The sequence below is a fragment of the Aulostomus chinensis genome, chromosome 21, assembly GCF_037954235.1.
Source record: "Aulostomus chinensis isolate RoL2024-O1b breed Wild chromosome 21, RoL_Achi_v1.0, whole genome shotgun sequence".
Lineage (NCBI taxonomy): Eukaryota > Metazoa > Chordata > Actinopteri > Syngnathiformes > Aulostomidae > Aulostomus > Aulostomus chinensis.
The window spans coordinates 6,236,270-6,253,345 of NC_141340.1; the positions used below are offsets into that span (position 1 = coordinate 6,236,270).

Consider the following 17,076-nt stretch of genomic DNA (forward strand, 5'->3'; position numbering starts at 1 on the left):
ACTGCAGTGTTGTTATTTTACAAATGAAGCCCCTCGTGTGCGTCGTTAAAAAAAAAAAAAGGATTAATCAGGCTAAAGAAAAAGGATGTTAAACTTTGAGACTGAAACCTAAACTCTTGGCTTTATTCTGACACAGACCACACCAACATGTTGGCTCTGAGTTCGTCAGTATGCAGGGATGTCATCTGATGACCTCAGCGCCTGACAAATTCCATTACTGCTACCTGATTGGTTTAATGCTATTGCAGATAAAACTTGATTAAAAATAGAGCAGAAGCTTTGTTTTTGATCATTTCTCCAATAAATGAGCTGCATACTATTACTTCTCATGCAGTATGATACAACTACGCCCTTTTGACTCTAACTTTACAATGTGGATTGGGGATTTATTTTCCAAACACTGCTGAATTACAATTATGTGACAGTTCTATTAAATAAGGATAGGTTTGTATACCTGACCACATGCTGAACACATAATTTTAAGTGGTGTGTACGATGGGGCAGAATCAGTTTTCCAATCGAAATGTTTTATGAAATTCATCCAAATTTTCAGAAATTCTGCAAAAGAAACTGTGGATTCATAGACATACCCATTCACAACTGGTATCAAAATATTAGGTGTTTGTTCATCGAGCTGGCAGTAATCAGTACACTCATTCAAGTTGATTCAATTAAAAGAGCACCAATCGAACCACAAACGAACACGAATAAAGAACAAAACAACAGGATGGATATAAAACTGACTGTCGGATAGTGAAAGTTTAAAATACCGCAAATTACAGCATTTACTTCCTGAATCCGATTCACTTGGTATTTATATGTTTTTATTGTTTATTGATACACCAACTTTTCTAAATCTCCCAAGCATAAAAAAAACTTTGAACATTAACAAATGCACATAAAAAGAGCTGGATGGAAACACATCTATAGAAGTCCTTGTAACTGATCAAAAATTCAGCAGTGGAAAATGTCATTTTACTTCTGCCCAGATGTCTAGCAGACATCTGGGCAGAAGTAAAATTCCGTCCTTTCTCTTTCATTTCGTTTTACGTCGGAAACAGACAGTCCGTAATTCCCAGTGTTTTGGTTTGCTTCCTGCTGTTGGTTTGCAACAAAGGCCCATTACTGCTCTCACAAGTGCCCAAAGGAACCGCAGCAGGGTTAGATTAAAACAAACTAAATGCTGGGTTGTAAAAGCGTCGCTTGCTAATTACAAATGCACTTGCGGACCTCTTCTATTATGCAGATCTGCACTGAAACCATCGGATCTGTTAAAAATATGCCTGGACTGCCCAGTGAGTCATAACCCTCCATCCATCGTCAACATTCTCCTGGCAGCATTTTAGCATGGTCACTGTTAGCATGCTAGCAGGGTCACAAGAAGAAGAAGAAGAAGAAGAAGAAGAAGAAGAAAGCATGACTGTACTGTTATAGTTTGCGTATTTTTTCAGTTACCAGCGTCCTATTTCGATCCTGCTCTGTATGTTTGTTAAATTTCCTATTGGGCCTTAAAGATGACTTCATCTCTTGTAATCATGTAAATGTTTGAATTCAAGGGTTGAGGCAGTTTGTTACCGTCACCGTTGAGGAATGTCAGGGAACCAACTTTCTGTTTGAGCTGGTAAGCCCGGTGAAATTAGCTCCCAGGAGGCTTATTTACTAAAAGACACAGTTTTTCCAGCGAGATGTAACACTGTGCAGAGGGTAATCTCTGGCTGTGCATAATGAACGTGACTAATGTAACCGTTGGCCTCTTTTATTGTTCACAGTTCCCATTTTATTTAAAGTATTAGAGTGTGAGCTTGATTTGAACCCTAGCATGCACTCCAACATGATGACATCACTGGTGTCTGCAAGAACCGGCTCAGGGGAAGCGGTTGTCTCCGATATGAAAAGACAGTTTTCCTTTTGTTCTGTTGAACGATGAAGACACTGAATCTCAAACTATCTGCATGCTGCGGTCCGCTTGACAGTAGTTATGAGAGAGCGTATAAGAATTTCTTTCATTTTCTTTTTCTTTTTCAGTGCTTGTAGCAGCTGAAGTCGAGGTGTCTCTTGGAGGGTTGCCAGCAGGCTCATCACAGCCTGTTAGCATTTAATTAGCACGTGCCCAGCCCCTCCTCTGCCCGAGCGCTGGCAGGAGACAATGCTCAGTATACATGTGCCAACTAGGCCCATTAGTACAGTTCACAGCGCATCCAGTACAGTCCAGTTTCTTACTGGGAGCTACCGAGGCCAGGGGTCCAGTTTGTGTCTGTGTACCAGGGTTGAATCGCTTTAATTATGTCTGGTTTTCACCTGCGTTAGTTTAGTGGCGTTATCAATAAACAACCTGGCGATTTTCACATTGGGAAAGAAAAACCCATTCAATTTTGCAGCGGGTCCATTTGACATAAGGTCACACTTGTAATTCTGTACATAATCCCACGTATGCATAGATTTGATAACGGCACAGTTGACAGAACATCTTTCAGTGAAAAGAACCAATGAAATCACCTGTATGTTTTAGCTAGCAGGCGGCATGGTGGTGCAGTGGTCAGCACTGTCACCTCACAGCAAGAAGTTTCCGGGTTCAAGCCCCGGCTCCAGCACAGGATCTTTCTGTGTGGAGTCTCCATGTTCTCCCTGTGCCTGCGTGGGTTCTCTCTGGTACTCCAGCTTCCTCCCACAGTCCAAAGACATCAAGAGGGGACGAGGCTGATTGATACTCTAAATTGACTGTAGGTGTGACTGTGAGTGTGAATGGTTGTCTGTCTAGATGTGTTGATGGACTGGCGACCTGTCCAGGGTGAACCCTGCCTCTCGCCCGTAGCCACGGGGATAGGCTCCAGCCCCCCCACAACCCTTAACAGGAATAAGCTGAAGACAATGGATGGATGGATGGTTTTATCTCGCTAGCTAACGTAGCGTACTGGTTGTCAGTAATGAGCTAATCAATGTTGCAGTGATGTGATGTCAGAAAATCTGAGTTGTCCTCGTTGGAGAGTTGTTCTCCTGGCGTCATTGTGTTCATGAGCTTGTTTTTCGTGTTGTGGGAATAACATGAACCCTAAAAAGAAGCTGCACTTTACTGTTCTGAGCATTTATACCAGACATTATTTATAGCTGTGTAGAGTGGGTTTTTTTGTTTTGTTTTTGTTTTTGTGACAAAGAGCAAAGGAAAAGAAATATCCGTTACCTGTCATATCCGCTAATAAATAACTTTCATAGCTAATCAAGCTCACTCTGTACTTGGACAATAGTGAACATTAATACCATGATGCACAAAAAAGACATCAATATTTGAGTTCATGTAAAGAACACTTACCTTTAACCAAACACGGACCTTTGTTTGCATATATGACTTAATCTCATCACCTTACAAAACGATCTCTAACTCCATGAGTTATTTTTCCAAATTAATGAGAATTTTCCCTGTTTTAAATTCATTATTCCAGCTAGTTCAACGTCACATGAATGCAGCATAAAACTGTGAAAAACTAGCAGCAGAAAAACTCAAGGTTTTGATTTGATTTTTTTATATAATATATATTATATATAATGGGGGCAGACAAGGATATATAAAATCCTTAATGATAATCCTTTAAAGTTCACCCTCTTATTACCTCTTATTTTTAGGACTCAAACGTACAGTAACCCTCATCGTGTTCCAAAATTGTTTGATTGGAACACCCATAAACGTGACGAAACATACTGTGGGCACTGTTGCAGTGTGAGTAACGATGGCCTGCCCTCTATTCGGAAAGTGCACTGTCATGTTATGACATATGTTGTGTGACTATTATATGCCGGAAACTAATAAAGAAGTTGTGGAAATGTGTCAAAGATCTTTTTGGTTTGTTATCAAACTGCTACAGCTCCTCAGTTTCTTTTGTTTTGTTTTTTTCCCCCAAGTCTTTTGTGTCGCCGCCTTTTATACCTCCTCCACTGTCTGCAGTGTAATTGAGGGTCTCGGTGCATGATGGTTTAGAATCAGTGTCGCTATTTTCTCATATTCTATACACTTTTGGACAAATTGACAAACAATTCGGACGACACTCGTGAAATATGTAGCATTTTTGTTATCAGATATTTCCAGCGTGACCTGTGCGGTTCCCATTGTGATCTTGTTTTTCTTCTTACAGTCCAACAGGCAGCCGGTGAAACTCAACCTGCTCACCTGCCAGGTCAAGCCAAGTGCAGAGGACAGGAAGTGCTTTGATCTAATTTCTCGTGAGTTTTTCCACACAAATCTCACAACACGCATAAATGTTCTGCCCTCTGAAGGAGGTGCTTCTATTCAAGTTATTTATCCTGCTTGAGCAACAGGAATCACACATAGTGATACTTCATGCTGTCTTGTTAGTTCTGGAAAAGTTTGCATATGAGATTCTCTTATCTAACGTCATGGCTGCTGTATTTCCGCAGATAACCGGACATATCATTTCCAAGCTGAGGATGAGCAAGAGTTTGTCATGTGAGTACTTCAGAGTAACTGAAAAAAAATACAGGACTGAATGACTCTGCTTATTTTTGCTCTCATGGTCATGTGAGCCCCTCTGTGCGGTAACTGATCTGATCACCTGAATCCAGAGTTCAGTATTTGCGTGTCTTTGTGGGCGATCACAAGCTTATTATTTTTATTAAAGGGAAGTTATAGCCACTCGTCTTAAATTTTGTCAAGAGACTGTTGAGAGTGGGTGGCATCAAGGGTAGCAGTGGGATTTGTGGTCTGCAGTAATTCAGGTTGCGCTAACCTCACATCGCTGGTTCCCATGCAGTCGCACACATGCCTAAAACACACAGAACCAGAGCAGAATTGGAGCCCTGACTCAGTTCTTTTATAGTTAAGTGGATGTTCTAACTGTTCATGTATGATTTTACTATTCAGTAAAGTAGAACAGTTTGTAAAGCATTCATCAAAGGGCTTTCCAGTGAAGGACTGCATATTAGCAAACAGAAAGAAAGAAATGACTAGAAAAAAAAGATTTATTTTTCATCTTGTGACCGTCCCCTGAACCCTGAGACCGTTCCTTTCTACCCCAGCCCTCTCTCTCATATTCCCCCCCTGCCCCAACCCCTTAAAAATACCCTGAGCCCAGGGCAGGCCCTCCTGCAGTATTAATGGTGAGGGGATGTGATGAAACAGCAGGAATGACCTCCCAACAGCAGCACTAAAGTCTGCCATTTTCCAGTTTTTGGATGAATCTCAGTACCTCTGCAAGATGGCGGTAGCATAGGTGTGTCTCACAAGGCTGAATGTCTCGATTGTGAACTGCGATGTTGCTAATAAGAACGCTCGATGAACGCTCCAACAAATGAACACACAGAGAACATCGAGGGTTGGGCCACACCAACCACCTTGCACGCTAGCAATGAGTCAGCTGGAAATCCAATATGGTATAAATACTGAAATAGTCCATCAACATGACAGCCGACATAGGTTTGAAGTATTAACTGAGCTGTTTCAGTATCTGTCAGAACACCGGGTAGAATGTCTACCCAACCAGGGACTTGATATGAATTTATTGATACCAATGCGATTGGTGATTCTATCTTAGGCCGGATTCTTTGTTTCCTGAAAGGAACATTCAAGTTCTGATGTGTCTGAGTCTGAACACAGGATAGAGTTACTGTAGTTAAAAGGTTTGCATTTGTAGCTGTGACATTTGAAAATGGAAGAACACACGGCACAGACTCACAACATCCTTGTTTTTCAAGTGGCGACTGTCAGAAGAACATGCCTGCATTAATGAAGGAGTTGATGAGGTCAGAGGCGAATGCTGTTAAGTTTCTGAGTTCTGAAACGAATCCAGCTCTTGATTCTCTAGTCAGGTGAACGTAGGGCTCAGTACAGTTCTGGACTTTTTTAACTCACTGATTCTTATTTATTTAGAGCTTTCTGTTGCAACCAAAGTACAGGCAACAAAAATTCTTTGTTAGGTTTAAGAAAACATCATGCTTTCGATTAAAAAGAATAGTTTGCAAAGTCAACCTCGTATGGCTGAGGCTGAAAACCTTTAAGACAAAATCTCTAGCAATTTACTCACTCATCAGGGGGGCTGTTTTTGTTTTTAAATGATCTGGGAGCTCAAGCTTCCATAGTCCTCACAAAATGGAGGCGATATGTGTATCCACGCCAACAACCACATCTCTGGGTCTTTTGTATACAAGCCAAAAAAAAAAAGCTCTCCAATTATAGTAGTCAGATGGCATAAAAGACGTAAAATCATCCATTATGTATAAGCAATCAGTAACAGTAGAAAATTAACTGGCTGTAACACAACAGAGTTGCTTTACATGATCAAGCCAATCTCTCCTAGAACGAAAGTCTATAAAAAACATTTTAGGATGGTTTATAAGCTGATACAGTATCATCAGATCCACTAGTAAATGGAAGACACACTCCCACTCCCACACACACACACACACACACACACACACACACACATCCTTGTACTTATATCTTTGTGAGGACTTTCATTGACGTATTAAATTCCCTAGCCCCTCACCCTAAACCTAACCATCTCAACTGACTGCCTGACCCTAATCTTGACCCTAAACCTAACCTGAACCTGATTCTAACCTCGACCCTAAAACCAAGTCTTGACCTTCAAACGGCCCTTTGAAGCTGTGAGGACCGGCTAAAATGTCTTCACTTTCCAAGAATGTCCTCACTGTGTTGGTTAAACACGTAGTCTAGTCCTTAATATGTTACAAGTACAAGAACACACACACACACACACACCCTCAAAACTGATTTCCGTGCCGTTATTTTCACTGTGGTCCAACATTGGAAACGGGTTCAAGAATTTAGAAGAACCTCAGGCTAATCTTTGAAATCAAATATTATTTGAGAGGCTATGCTAATGGCGTCATGCAACAAGCGCAAAGTTGCTTTAATTTTTTTCCATTGCTGAAGAAACTTGATTAGTATGGACATTGGAAAACCCCGTACAATTCAAAAACACTGAATCATCAAAACAATTACGCTGAACATTCTTTAGCTGTCTAGACTAAAACACAGCCTGTAAAACCTACAAATACATGTTAATTACACCCAGCCGGTACTTTGATTTGTGACACTTTTGTTCTGGGCTTTTGTTTTCTGACGTCTGAAACTTTGTTCCAGCCCTGTGGGTGCATCGTGCTTCAGTGCAGCTCGCGTTCTCCACGTACACGCCGTCCTTTGGGATCCAGCCCGCTGCTCGTCTCGGCTGCTTCTGTTACGCACTTCAAATTGCAGCAGCAGCATCTTGGGATGGGATTTTACATGAAATATTTAGTATTCCATAGGGCTGCTTCTTTGAGCGGTTATGCCCCCCCCCCCCCCCCCCCCCAATTAGGCTGGGAGAATATTTTAATCTCTGATGTAAGCAAACACAACCGTACACCTACATACATGCTTGTGAGTAAGAATACCATAAAAACAGGTAAACAATTTGGTTTCTATGCCCACTGTCTTTCTAGCCTTTGAAGACAGTCTTGATTGACGATGACAGAGGAAGTGCTGACGTCAAGCAGGCAGAGATGTGTGTGTGTGTGTGTGTGTGTGTGTGTGTGTGTGTGTGTGTGTGTGTGTGTTCTGCAGGAGAAGATTTTGCTGTGTGGTGAACTGCATGAGGTCGTGTTTGAAAACCCGCTGTAGTGTTTCCCATCTGTGATTATTACTGCGCGCAAACCCGTCTGCCTTTTCAAAGGAAACGAATCTGGGAGGCATTCAAGGATATCCATAATTAACCTTTTAGTGACGCACGTCCTCATTCATCTACACTTGAACCGACCATCACATTAACACTGACAGCTATGTATTGATTTTAATTAATTTTCCAGCCTCTCAGTTGTGAGGATTGCATTAAAGATCACCTTGGTCATAAATTAGGAGGATTTTCTTCCTTTCTTTATCCATTGGGATTGTAAAGTGAAAAGGGTTTTGGATTGTTTGTTGGAGGGCAATTTGAAGATATCATCCAGGGAAGTTTTAATTGTCTGTTTTCATATTTTATTGGCCTGGCAAATATGGCACCCGGGATCTTTATCTATAACCTCCCAACCTGTGGGTGGCTAGTTTGGATCCCTGTGTTACTTCTCTCTCCACGAGTATCAGAGACAGAACAGTTCTTTTCACCAGCTTGGTTCTCGGTTCTGAAAGGGACAGCTTGGTAATAGAGTGATTAACAATGTATGGCGGGGGGATGGGGGTGGGGGTGTTGAAGGACAAAAAATTGTAAACCAATTGCGGATGTCACCATCCGAGCAATTAGAAGTTCAGTGTTTTGCTCAGGGACAGTTTGACCTCTGGAGAGACGCTGGACCGAACCAGTAACGTTCTGCTGCTTTGTTGGAGTAAAGGTAAAAGCCATTCTGTCCTCTCATGTGGTGCAGCTGGATCTCAGTGCTGACCAACAGTAAGGAGGAAGCGTTGAACATGGCGTTCCGTGGCGAGCAGACCAGTGGAGGCGAGGATGGCTTGGAGGACTTGACTAAAGCCATCATAGAGGACGTGCTGCGGATGCCCGGCAACGAAGTGTGCTGCGACTGCGGAGCTGCAGGTGCGTCCCAATAGTGTTTGTGTGTCCATCCTCCTCCTGTCTTGCAGAGTCAACCTTCACCTTGTCGTGGGAAAAGACAAAATCCTTCGCCTCAGCATTTTCTCGTTTAACCGTAGGCAAATCTTTTAGGTAAACAGCGTTTTTTGATATCTTGGCAGTATCATGGCAGCCTGTAACCCGTCGTCCTTCAATTGTGCGATAATTGAACGAGCCGCGCTGCAAAGCCTCCTGCCATCAAGCTGTTGTGTGTGTTGTTAGCATTCAGGACACAACCCAGTCCTGATCCTCTCCTGCATGAGGAGGCAAAGACTCAGCACTCAGGAGTGACAGAGACGTTCAGGCCCTCCGACACTCGACACACACTGAAACTCTCCTTCGTCGACACAAACACACAGCAGCTCAGCGACGGGCGGACTTACGCTTGAAGGGGAAAAAAAACATTTCTGCGCTTTTAGAAACAACATCATTACATCACGTTGTTACATAAGTCACACATGCTCTGCCGACCCCTGCAATCTGCAGAGAGGGGAGGTAGTTTCCCTTGTATATACTCTTGTTGCTGCTTTTGATAATTTGCATGGTTACAGGAATACCTGTTCTCCAGATTTGTGATTGATTCCTGTGGATTTTTCCTCATCAGATCACAGAAGAGGTTAGCAATTCCTGAGGTGGCCGGCTCTGATTCCTCCAAACAGAAAATTAACATCATATTTGAAATGCTTTGGTTCTGACTTTTAAAGGTCGCCTCTTTGTTCTCTCTGCTCTGAATGGATTCCATCTCATTTGATAGTCTCCCAGGACCCCCCCCCCACACACACACACACACACACACATAAGGCACAGCTTTGCAGCTTTAGTATTAATCAGATATAGAGGTCACTCATCATGCTCAACATGCTCTTTGTGACCTATCGCCACTACCCTGCATCTGTTCGTTGTGTTGTGTAAATGTGTGTACGAGCACACGCCTGCCCTCAGTGTGTGCCTGTATGTGAGCTCTCATTGACGTTTTAACCAGCCGGGTCTTCGTCAGATCCGTGCCGTGATGCCTAACTTCCAGTCAGAAACTGTAGTAATAATACAGCCTTGCTGCTTTTATTTTGAAGGTGAGATTACCGCGCAGGAATTGATCCTGTTCAAGGACCGTGTCAGATAAGACACTGACGCCGACAACAACAAAAAGATTTCCAATCACTCATTTTACTATCGACATGAGCGTTTGTTGACATTTGGAGTCAACAGATGATAGCTTCCCTGGCATCATTCACATGAGGATGTTAGCGTTGGCTACTGACTGAGAGATTGATGATACGAGCTGCTGAAACGCGCCTCCTTTGTTTGGTGTCTGGGAAGGCGTCACCGCCCCTTCCCACTCATTCTCGCCTCCTGTGGAACAAAGCGGTATGACAACACCAGTTGGATCTGCACTAGCTTGTCCTGATGCCTTTACTCGGCCCCTGTAAATTAGAATCCGCTGGGGAGTTGAAGCCCTCTCTGTCGGTCAGCTGACTGACTTGTTGAACAGCCAATTAAATCCACAAAAATATCATTTGCACAGCAGAATTTGTCTATAATGAGAATAGGAGAGATGTTGGTGTTATTTTTGAATGCCTCTGGTACTGTGCTGTTCATTGCTGCCTTCTTGATCCCACGGAAAATGAAGAAAGTGTTCTATCAGATCTGGACCATCACGATGCTTGTCATCCACTATTCAACAAATAGCGTCTGTCTAGGCTTACCATTCTTCTTGCAAGTACTTCAATAATATAGGGCTAAGTGGTGTAGGGACGCAGAGAAACCTTTTCTCTTCTAAGAGCGGCCTTAAAGGACTAGACTATAACCCTGAGAAGTGCCTTGGTGTATTTTCAGTGAAAGGGTGGAACTGTCACACTTTATTGACTCGTGCTGACACCCTTTTTCTTTCTTTGAATACGATGCATTTGCCTTAATTTAGCATAGCCCTGGCTTTCTGCGAACTGATTTGTATGATTTCCTAGTATTTAACTTACTGTGTCGTACATTGGCTTTTTGCAGCTCATTTTATATTCTGCGTGTTAAAAATATGGATCATATACTCAATTTTAAGCGGTTTTACAGGACCTGAACAGCCCAATTGCACTGACTGCTGCAGCAACAATAGAACATGGAGATGATGGAGAACATGCTTGTGTATCAATAACACGTGTTTTGTTCTGTCCATCTGTGTTTCTAGACCCCAAGTGGTTGTCCACGAACCTGGGCATCTTGACCTGCATTGAGTGCTCTGGCATCCACCGAGAGATGGGAGTCCACATCTCCCGTATTCAGTCCATGGAGCTTGATAAACTAGGAACCTCAGAACTCTTGGTGAGACATTTCGTACGGAGAAACCAAGTGAATAAATAGCTTCTTTTTTTTTTGAGGCGGGAAACCTCCACACCCTTCACTATTTCCATCTCTAGTGAATTATTAGAAATAATGACAGGGTAGTAGAAACACAGTAGAGATTAGGATTTGGTGCCTAAAGCAGCAGGGATATAAAAGTCCCAAAACCAATTTGCTCATCTGTCTCTAAAAAACATGTTCTCCTTGTCAGCAGAACTCCGATCTTCTAACTTGTCTCTGTTTCTCCCCCAGCTGGCCAAGAATGTTGGGAACAGTAGTTTCAATGAGATCATGGAGGGAAACCTCCCTTCCCCTTCACCAAAGCCCACTCCCTCCAGCGACATGTACGTTGTCTCTGAGCTAAAAGATGCTTTAAAACTACTGCATCCAACAACTGACCGGATTCCTCTTTGTCCACAATCTTTTGCCCACAGGACAGTGAGGAAGGAGTTCATCAACGCCAAGTATGTGGACCACAAGTACGCGAGGAAGACGTGCACGTCTGCGGCAGCTAAAATGATTGAGCTATTTGAGGCAGTCCAATCCAGGGACCTGCTGGCCCTGATCCAGGTCTACGCAGAGGGGGTGGAGCTTATGGAGCCTCTTCCAGAGGCGGGGCCGGTGAGTGTTGTCTTCTTAACTAGTTCTAACATTTGTCCTCAGTGGTCCAATCACAAGTGGACAGCTCTATTAAGTACAGGCTGATCCCTCAGACCAGATTGGGAGGTGGTCTGGACCACATGAGACAGAATTGTTTTAGCAGTGTGACACACTGTGAAGACCTCAGGACCAAGAAAGAGTCTTGGATGGAGTTCATGGTGCTGCAATCGATTGTGCACGCCAAAAGTGAAAGAGGTAGTTGTGTGAAAATCTCAAGAGAGAACTATTCTTTCACTCCTACACCTGGCCAAGCACGCGGGATTGATGGATTGTTGATTTTGGGGGGGGGGGGGGTAAAAAGAAATTATGGGGTGTTAGAAGATGTTTGAGGAGGTGTTTCAGATGCTATTCAAACATCCTACAAGCAGTTCAGCTGGAGCCTCTTTACCAGAGGTGGCAGAAAATATCAGTCCTGAAATATATCACAATACACTGGTGCCAAATACTGATTTCTTTTTTTAAAGAATCAAAAACAGATGCTGCTAAACTGATTAACCCCCACTGCAATTTAGATCAGGTATTCATTATTTCACTGCACTTTGCCTTGTTTTGCAGCACCGTCTTCCATCTTTCCTATAAAACCCGAACTTAATCCGCACCCATGCTTTATGACCGTTTAGTGGCGTAATGTCAAATCTCCACTTTCCACCAATGTTTGAGGAAATTAAGGGCAGAGACAGAAGAGGGCGGAGGGAGCACTTGTTTTGTTTGAGAGAGGGAGCAGACAGAGAGAGAGACAGAGAGAGAGACAGAGGGAAGGTGCAGGAGGGACAAATTAACAACAGTGGCAGTTTGTTGATGCCAGAAATGAAACATATATTCCTCCAACTGTTTTGCATCATGTATTAAATATCAGAATAATATCCTTCTCATGGGTAAAGTATCATGAGAAGATCATATTTGAAAGCACTGTCCCTCCTCTGCTCTGCTCTCTCTCCAGTTTTGTGAAAATTCTCAAATGTTTATCTAGAATGGTTTCAAATCCACCTGACCTTTATTGTGATGGATTAGCAGATCACGTTCTAGAGGAGGATACCGCAAAGCCACATTCTTTGACTTTAAGAGAGGCGTTTAAACAATCAAACTATGTTTTCCTGCGGCATCTCATGTTGATATTTTCATCACACGTGACCTCACACTCGACTACAGGGGCTAGACAACTCCAGACCCAGAGCTCGACACATTTTTTGATCCAGTATTTCGTCATCTCAGGGTGAATTAGGCGAATTATTCGGTGTGTAAAAATGGGGGGGGGGGGGCTGAACGTTTTACATCATCCAGATAACTTCACCAGCAGGTGGTGATATCCAGCAAAACCTCCAGCTCTTTCATGTCTGAGGTCGTGTTTACATCCATGACTGCCTCATTTATTTTTAATTTGTCTTTTATATATATATATATATATATATATATCTAGATCTAGATATATATCTTTAGTTCATTTCGTGTTCTTTCTCCTTCTCCTAATACTGCGCTGGTTTATAGATGAAATAACAAGCAGTCGATGGTGAAGATTGTAAACAACACGAGTGATCAGACTTAATGTGACATAAATGGGTCAAAGGGTTTTGTAACACAGACATGGTGCTTCTGTAATGAAAAATTAAGTGTACAACGCAGCAGCGGAATAAAAGCAGATATCTTTTAGTGCTGCTGCCTGTGCAATGTGGTCTGACTCAATGATATCTGATCAGCTCCTGTCAGTGGATCTGAGAGCTGCGGGCAGCGCTGTGACGTCCCACTCGCCACCTCAATCAGGAGACACAGACAGGAATCCATGACAAAATACATGCACTAATAGATAGCAAATAGTAAGGGACATATATTCTTGATTTTTATAATCATCTTTACATCTAAATAGATTATACATGCAGACAGATTTAAATCAAACATCAATCTTAGCATCGGTCTAGTGGAAATATTATCTTTAGGAGCCATTTTGTTTACTGCAGCTTGTTTAAATGCTGAAAGAGACAGAGAGGGAGAGAATACAGAATGGATGCTGCCCAGATTGTCTCACAGTGTCTTTGCTGTCTTTGATGGCCCCCTGCAGGAAGCCGGGGAGACGGCACTGCACTACTCTGTACGGACTGCTGACCAGACCTCGCTGCACTTGGTGGACTTCCTGGTGCAGAACAGGTACTTTGTTTTAAAATGTTTTGTTCAATTCTAGAACAGTTTTGTATTCGGATCACTTGGGGGTTGTCGTGTAAGTTTACAAACCCCCAAAACAAAACACATCCGCAGTGGTTTTCATTTCAAATATAGGAACACTTTTTTGGAAAGACGCAGCGTAAAAAAAAAAGGGATCTCGCCTGTTCCTCTCTTCTGTCTGTGTTAAAGCAGTGGAAGAGCAGCGTTAAGCTTAGTGCTGCGCAGCTCAGCCCCCGATTCCCACAAGGCAAAGAGAAATGGGTCAAGCACTTGTTCTCTGCCTTAATTTATTCCTCTCTTTTCAATTGTTTACCCACCACTGCTCCAACAGCCTCCAACAGAAGAAGAGGAAGCCTCACGTTAGCCATCATCTTTCTCAGAAGACCCAAAAAGCTGGCTAATCTAATATTAGCTCATTTTTCTGAAGCCCGTGTTTGTCTTGGGTTGTGATTTACACTCCCATAAAAATCCCAATTCTGCTCTTCTCATGGACTGATTAGATTTTCACTTTAACATGTTTTTGCTTGCACCCTGAAGGGTTGAATCAAGAGACTCCTTTCATGTTAAATCAAGAGTCTGGGTGATGATACATTAACCTGAAGCTGCAAGACTGTGGAAAACACCCTCGGGCTTGTGACCCTTTGCCCTCTCTTTATGTGTGTGTGTGTGTGTGTGTGTGTGTGTGTTTAACTAGCGGTAACCTGGATAAGCAGACGGAGTGGGGGAACACTGCCCTGCATTACTGCTGCATGTACGAGAAGCCAGAGTGCCTCAAGTTACTCCTGAGGGGCAAACCGGCAACTGACATCAGTGAGTCACATGTTGAGGTTCATCGTCTCCTTAATGTCATCAACGTGTCACACTCTTAACTGTTGAATATCCCTTTCGACCCGTCAGCCAATCAGAACGGAGAGACGGCGCTGGATGTTGCCAGGCGACTGAGGAACACTCAGTGTGAGGAGGCAGTAAGTATTTCTCACCGGCAGACACAGGAGCTGCAGATTTTGGATATCAGAGTGGTAGTAGAGCTCCATCAAGCCTTCTACATTTAACAAATCCAGAGGACATATAACCACAGTGCACTGCAGCAGCAACCGTGGTGGATCTGATACATGTTGAGTGGTTATTGGGTGGAGAAGTCAAAACACTAGATGGCAGTCCGAGGTCTGTCTCCAGCCTCGGGCAGCAGTGACAGCAGAGTGGAAATAATTGTTGATGTAGGTTTATTATTAACGCTAGCATGAGCGTGCAGACAAAAAAAGCTTTATTGCAAGCTAAAATATACGGCTAATGAAAATTAGATGCAAACCGATTTGCTTCACAAATACATAATTCATTTGATTTTCCAATAGTGGTTTTCCCCTGTCACCTCAGCAAAGAGTACAAAGATGTTTACAATTAAATAACTGCTACTGTAACTTATCCAGTCTTTAATATTTTCTGTCTGTCTCACATTCATGCCTGTTATACAGTCTAGTTTTGTTTTTCTACATAGATTATTGCATATTCTAATTTTATTGCGTATTCTTAATTATTTGTACCGGTAACTGGTTTTCAGAGAAAAATCCACCTGTAAATATGAATCGTAGAGATGAGAAATGAATCGCAGCTCACTTTCATGGGTATAAATATAATTTGTGCGTGTGTGTGTGTGTGTGTGTGTGTGTGTGTGTGTGTTAGCTTGTGCAGGCTGCCGAGGGGAAATTTAACCCTCACATCCATGTGGAGTACGAGTGGAGCCTCAGACTGGAGGAAATGGACGAAAGCGATGATGATCTGGATGATAAGGTCCGGACTGACTATCAGTGTGTTACTTGTTTGAGCTTAAATTCCATCAGATCGTCTTTGTACCCCTCATGAGAATAATGATGATGATGTTGTTGATGATGATGATGAGTCAGTCTTATCGTGCAGCACAGAAAAAAACATTTTTATCTGACGAACACATCAATTTATTCTACGATCCACAATGCAAAACATCCTGCAGGATTTAATTCATCCCCAGACTGTTTCTCTTTCCTTAAACTGATTCTTATATGCAAACTTTTATGTATTACAGATACGTAGTACTGATCCGATACCAGTCTGTTAAAAAAATGTGTATATGTACATTAACAACTGTATATCCTTCTATTCGTTTATGGATGTGATGTCATCATTGTTGTAGAAACTTTGCTGACATTGTGCTATCTCTGTTAGTGTCTATCTCGATCAAATAGTAACCAAATCCGTCTTCTAGCATCTCTAAAGCTGCGTGGATTAATATGTCACCTATCTCTCTATATGAAAATCAAAGAGAGTGACCTTTTCCTCTGACGCTGCAAGAAATCAAATGTGTGCTTGTGGTGTCTGCATCTTGGTGTCAGCAGTTTTCATGTCCCCTCCATCCCCTCCCTCCAGCCCAGTCCCATCAAGAAGGACCGCTCCCCCAGGCCTCAGAGTTTCTGCCACTCCTCCAGCCTCTCCCCCCATGACAAACTCTCTCTGCCGGGCTTCATCAGCCAAAGGGACAAGCAGCAGCGTCTGTCCTACAGCGCCTTCACCAACCAGATGTACAGCGCCTCCACAGACCTCACCTCGTCCCCTGTGGCCGACGGACCGCCGCTGCCTCCCAGGAACCAGGGCAAAGGTCAGATCTGCCTGCTCCAAGTGCTCATGAGCCCCCATCCAGATTTACAACATGACAGCTCCAATGTTGATAATGGTTTACTACTGTATTTGATTACTGGAGGGAAAATAGACTGAAGCTGCACTTTATTGTGTCCTCTAATGTTTGATTATATCAAGGACAGGAATAACTGCGTAGGAATGCTGTGTAATCACTTTTCTGGAAAGTTTCCTCTTAAAGCTGTCATTCAATCTACACACACACACACACACACACACACATTTACACTCCCTGCAGTGGAATGTAATTTGTCAACACACTGATAAGAAGGCAGGTGTCATTTAGATTGCTTACACAGCCATTCCTCAGGAAAACGTGGCTGCAGGAGAGGGCGGCGCGGCCACAGCGAGTCTGGCATGTGAAAGGGAAGTTAGACACACACATGTCATTATCAACGTCAACACAATTTACACACACTATTTGTGGGTGGGCTTGCTGTCTCTGCACTAATAGAATTAAAGATAACACTCCTCCCTCTGAGGAGCAACAACTTCTGTTGTGGTTAAAAACATCACTAAGGCTTACAGTGCAAAACACCCATTTGAGCAAGTCATTTGATTCATTTTTGAGCATTACAATCTTATTTTTCTTTAGACAAGAGATGTGGGGTTTCACCTGTTTCCAATGAAAACCAATGCCATTTAATCAACCTTTTACAACTGAAGGAGCCCGGGAACTTTAACTGCTTAGTCTGATTGT

General features: G+C 42.9%; 1 protein-coding gene across 7 annotated transcripts in view; it reads left to right on the forward strand.

The window, feature by feature from the left end:
- Positions 1 to 17,076, forward strand: part of asap1b (ArfGAP with SH3 domain, ankyrin repeat and PH domain 1b) — a 63,443-nt gene that overhangs the window by 39,687 nt on the left and 6,680 nt on the right. For all 7 annotated transcript variants that reach the window (XM_086192128.1, XM_086192129.1, XM_086192130.1 and 4 more), the window contains 11 exons: positions 4,125 to 4,212; positions 4,408 to 4,456; positions 8,365 to 8,531; positions 10,744 to 10,877; positions 11,148 to 11,239; positions 11,330 to 11,516; positions 13,609 to 13,694; positions 14,404 to 14,519; positions 14,607 to 14,674; positions 15,390 to 15,497; positions 16,110 to 16,338. In XM_086192128.1, the coding sequence (XP_086048254.1) occupies positions 4,125 to 4,212; positions 4,408 to 4,456; positions 8,365 to 8,531; positions 10,744 to 10,877; positions 11,148 to 11,239; positions 11,330 to 11,516; positions 13,609 to 13,694; positions 14,404 to 14,519; positions 14,607 to 14,674; positions 15,390 to 15,497; positions 16,110 to 16,338 (1,324 nt within the window). The remainder of the gene's footprint in view (positions 1 to 4,124; positions 4,213 to 4,407; positions 4,457 to 8,364; positions 8,532 to 10,743; positions 10,878 to 11,147; positions 11,240 to 11,329; positions 11,517 to 13,608; positions 13,695 to 14,403; positions 14,520 to 14,606; positions 14,675 to 15,389; positions 15,498 to 16,109; positions 16,339 to 17,076) is intronic.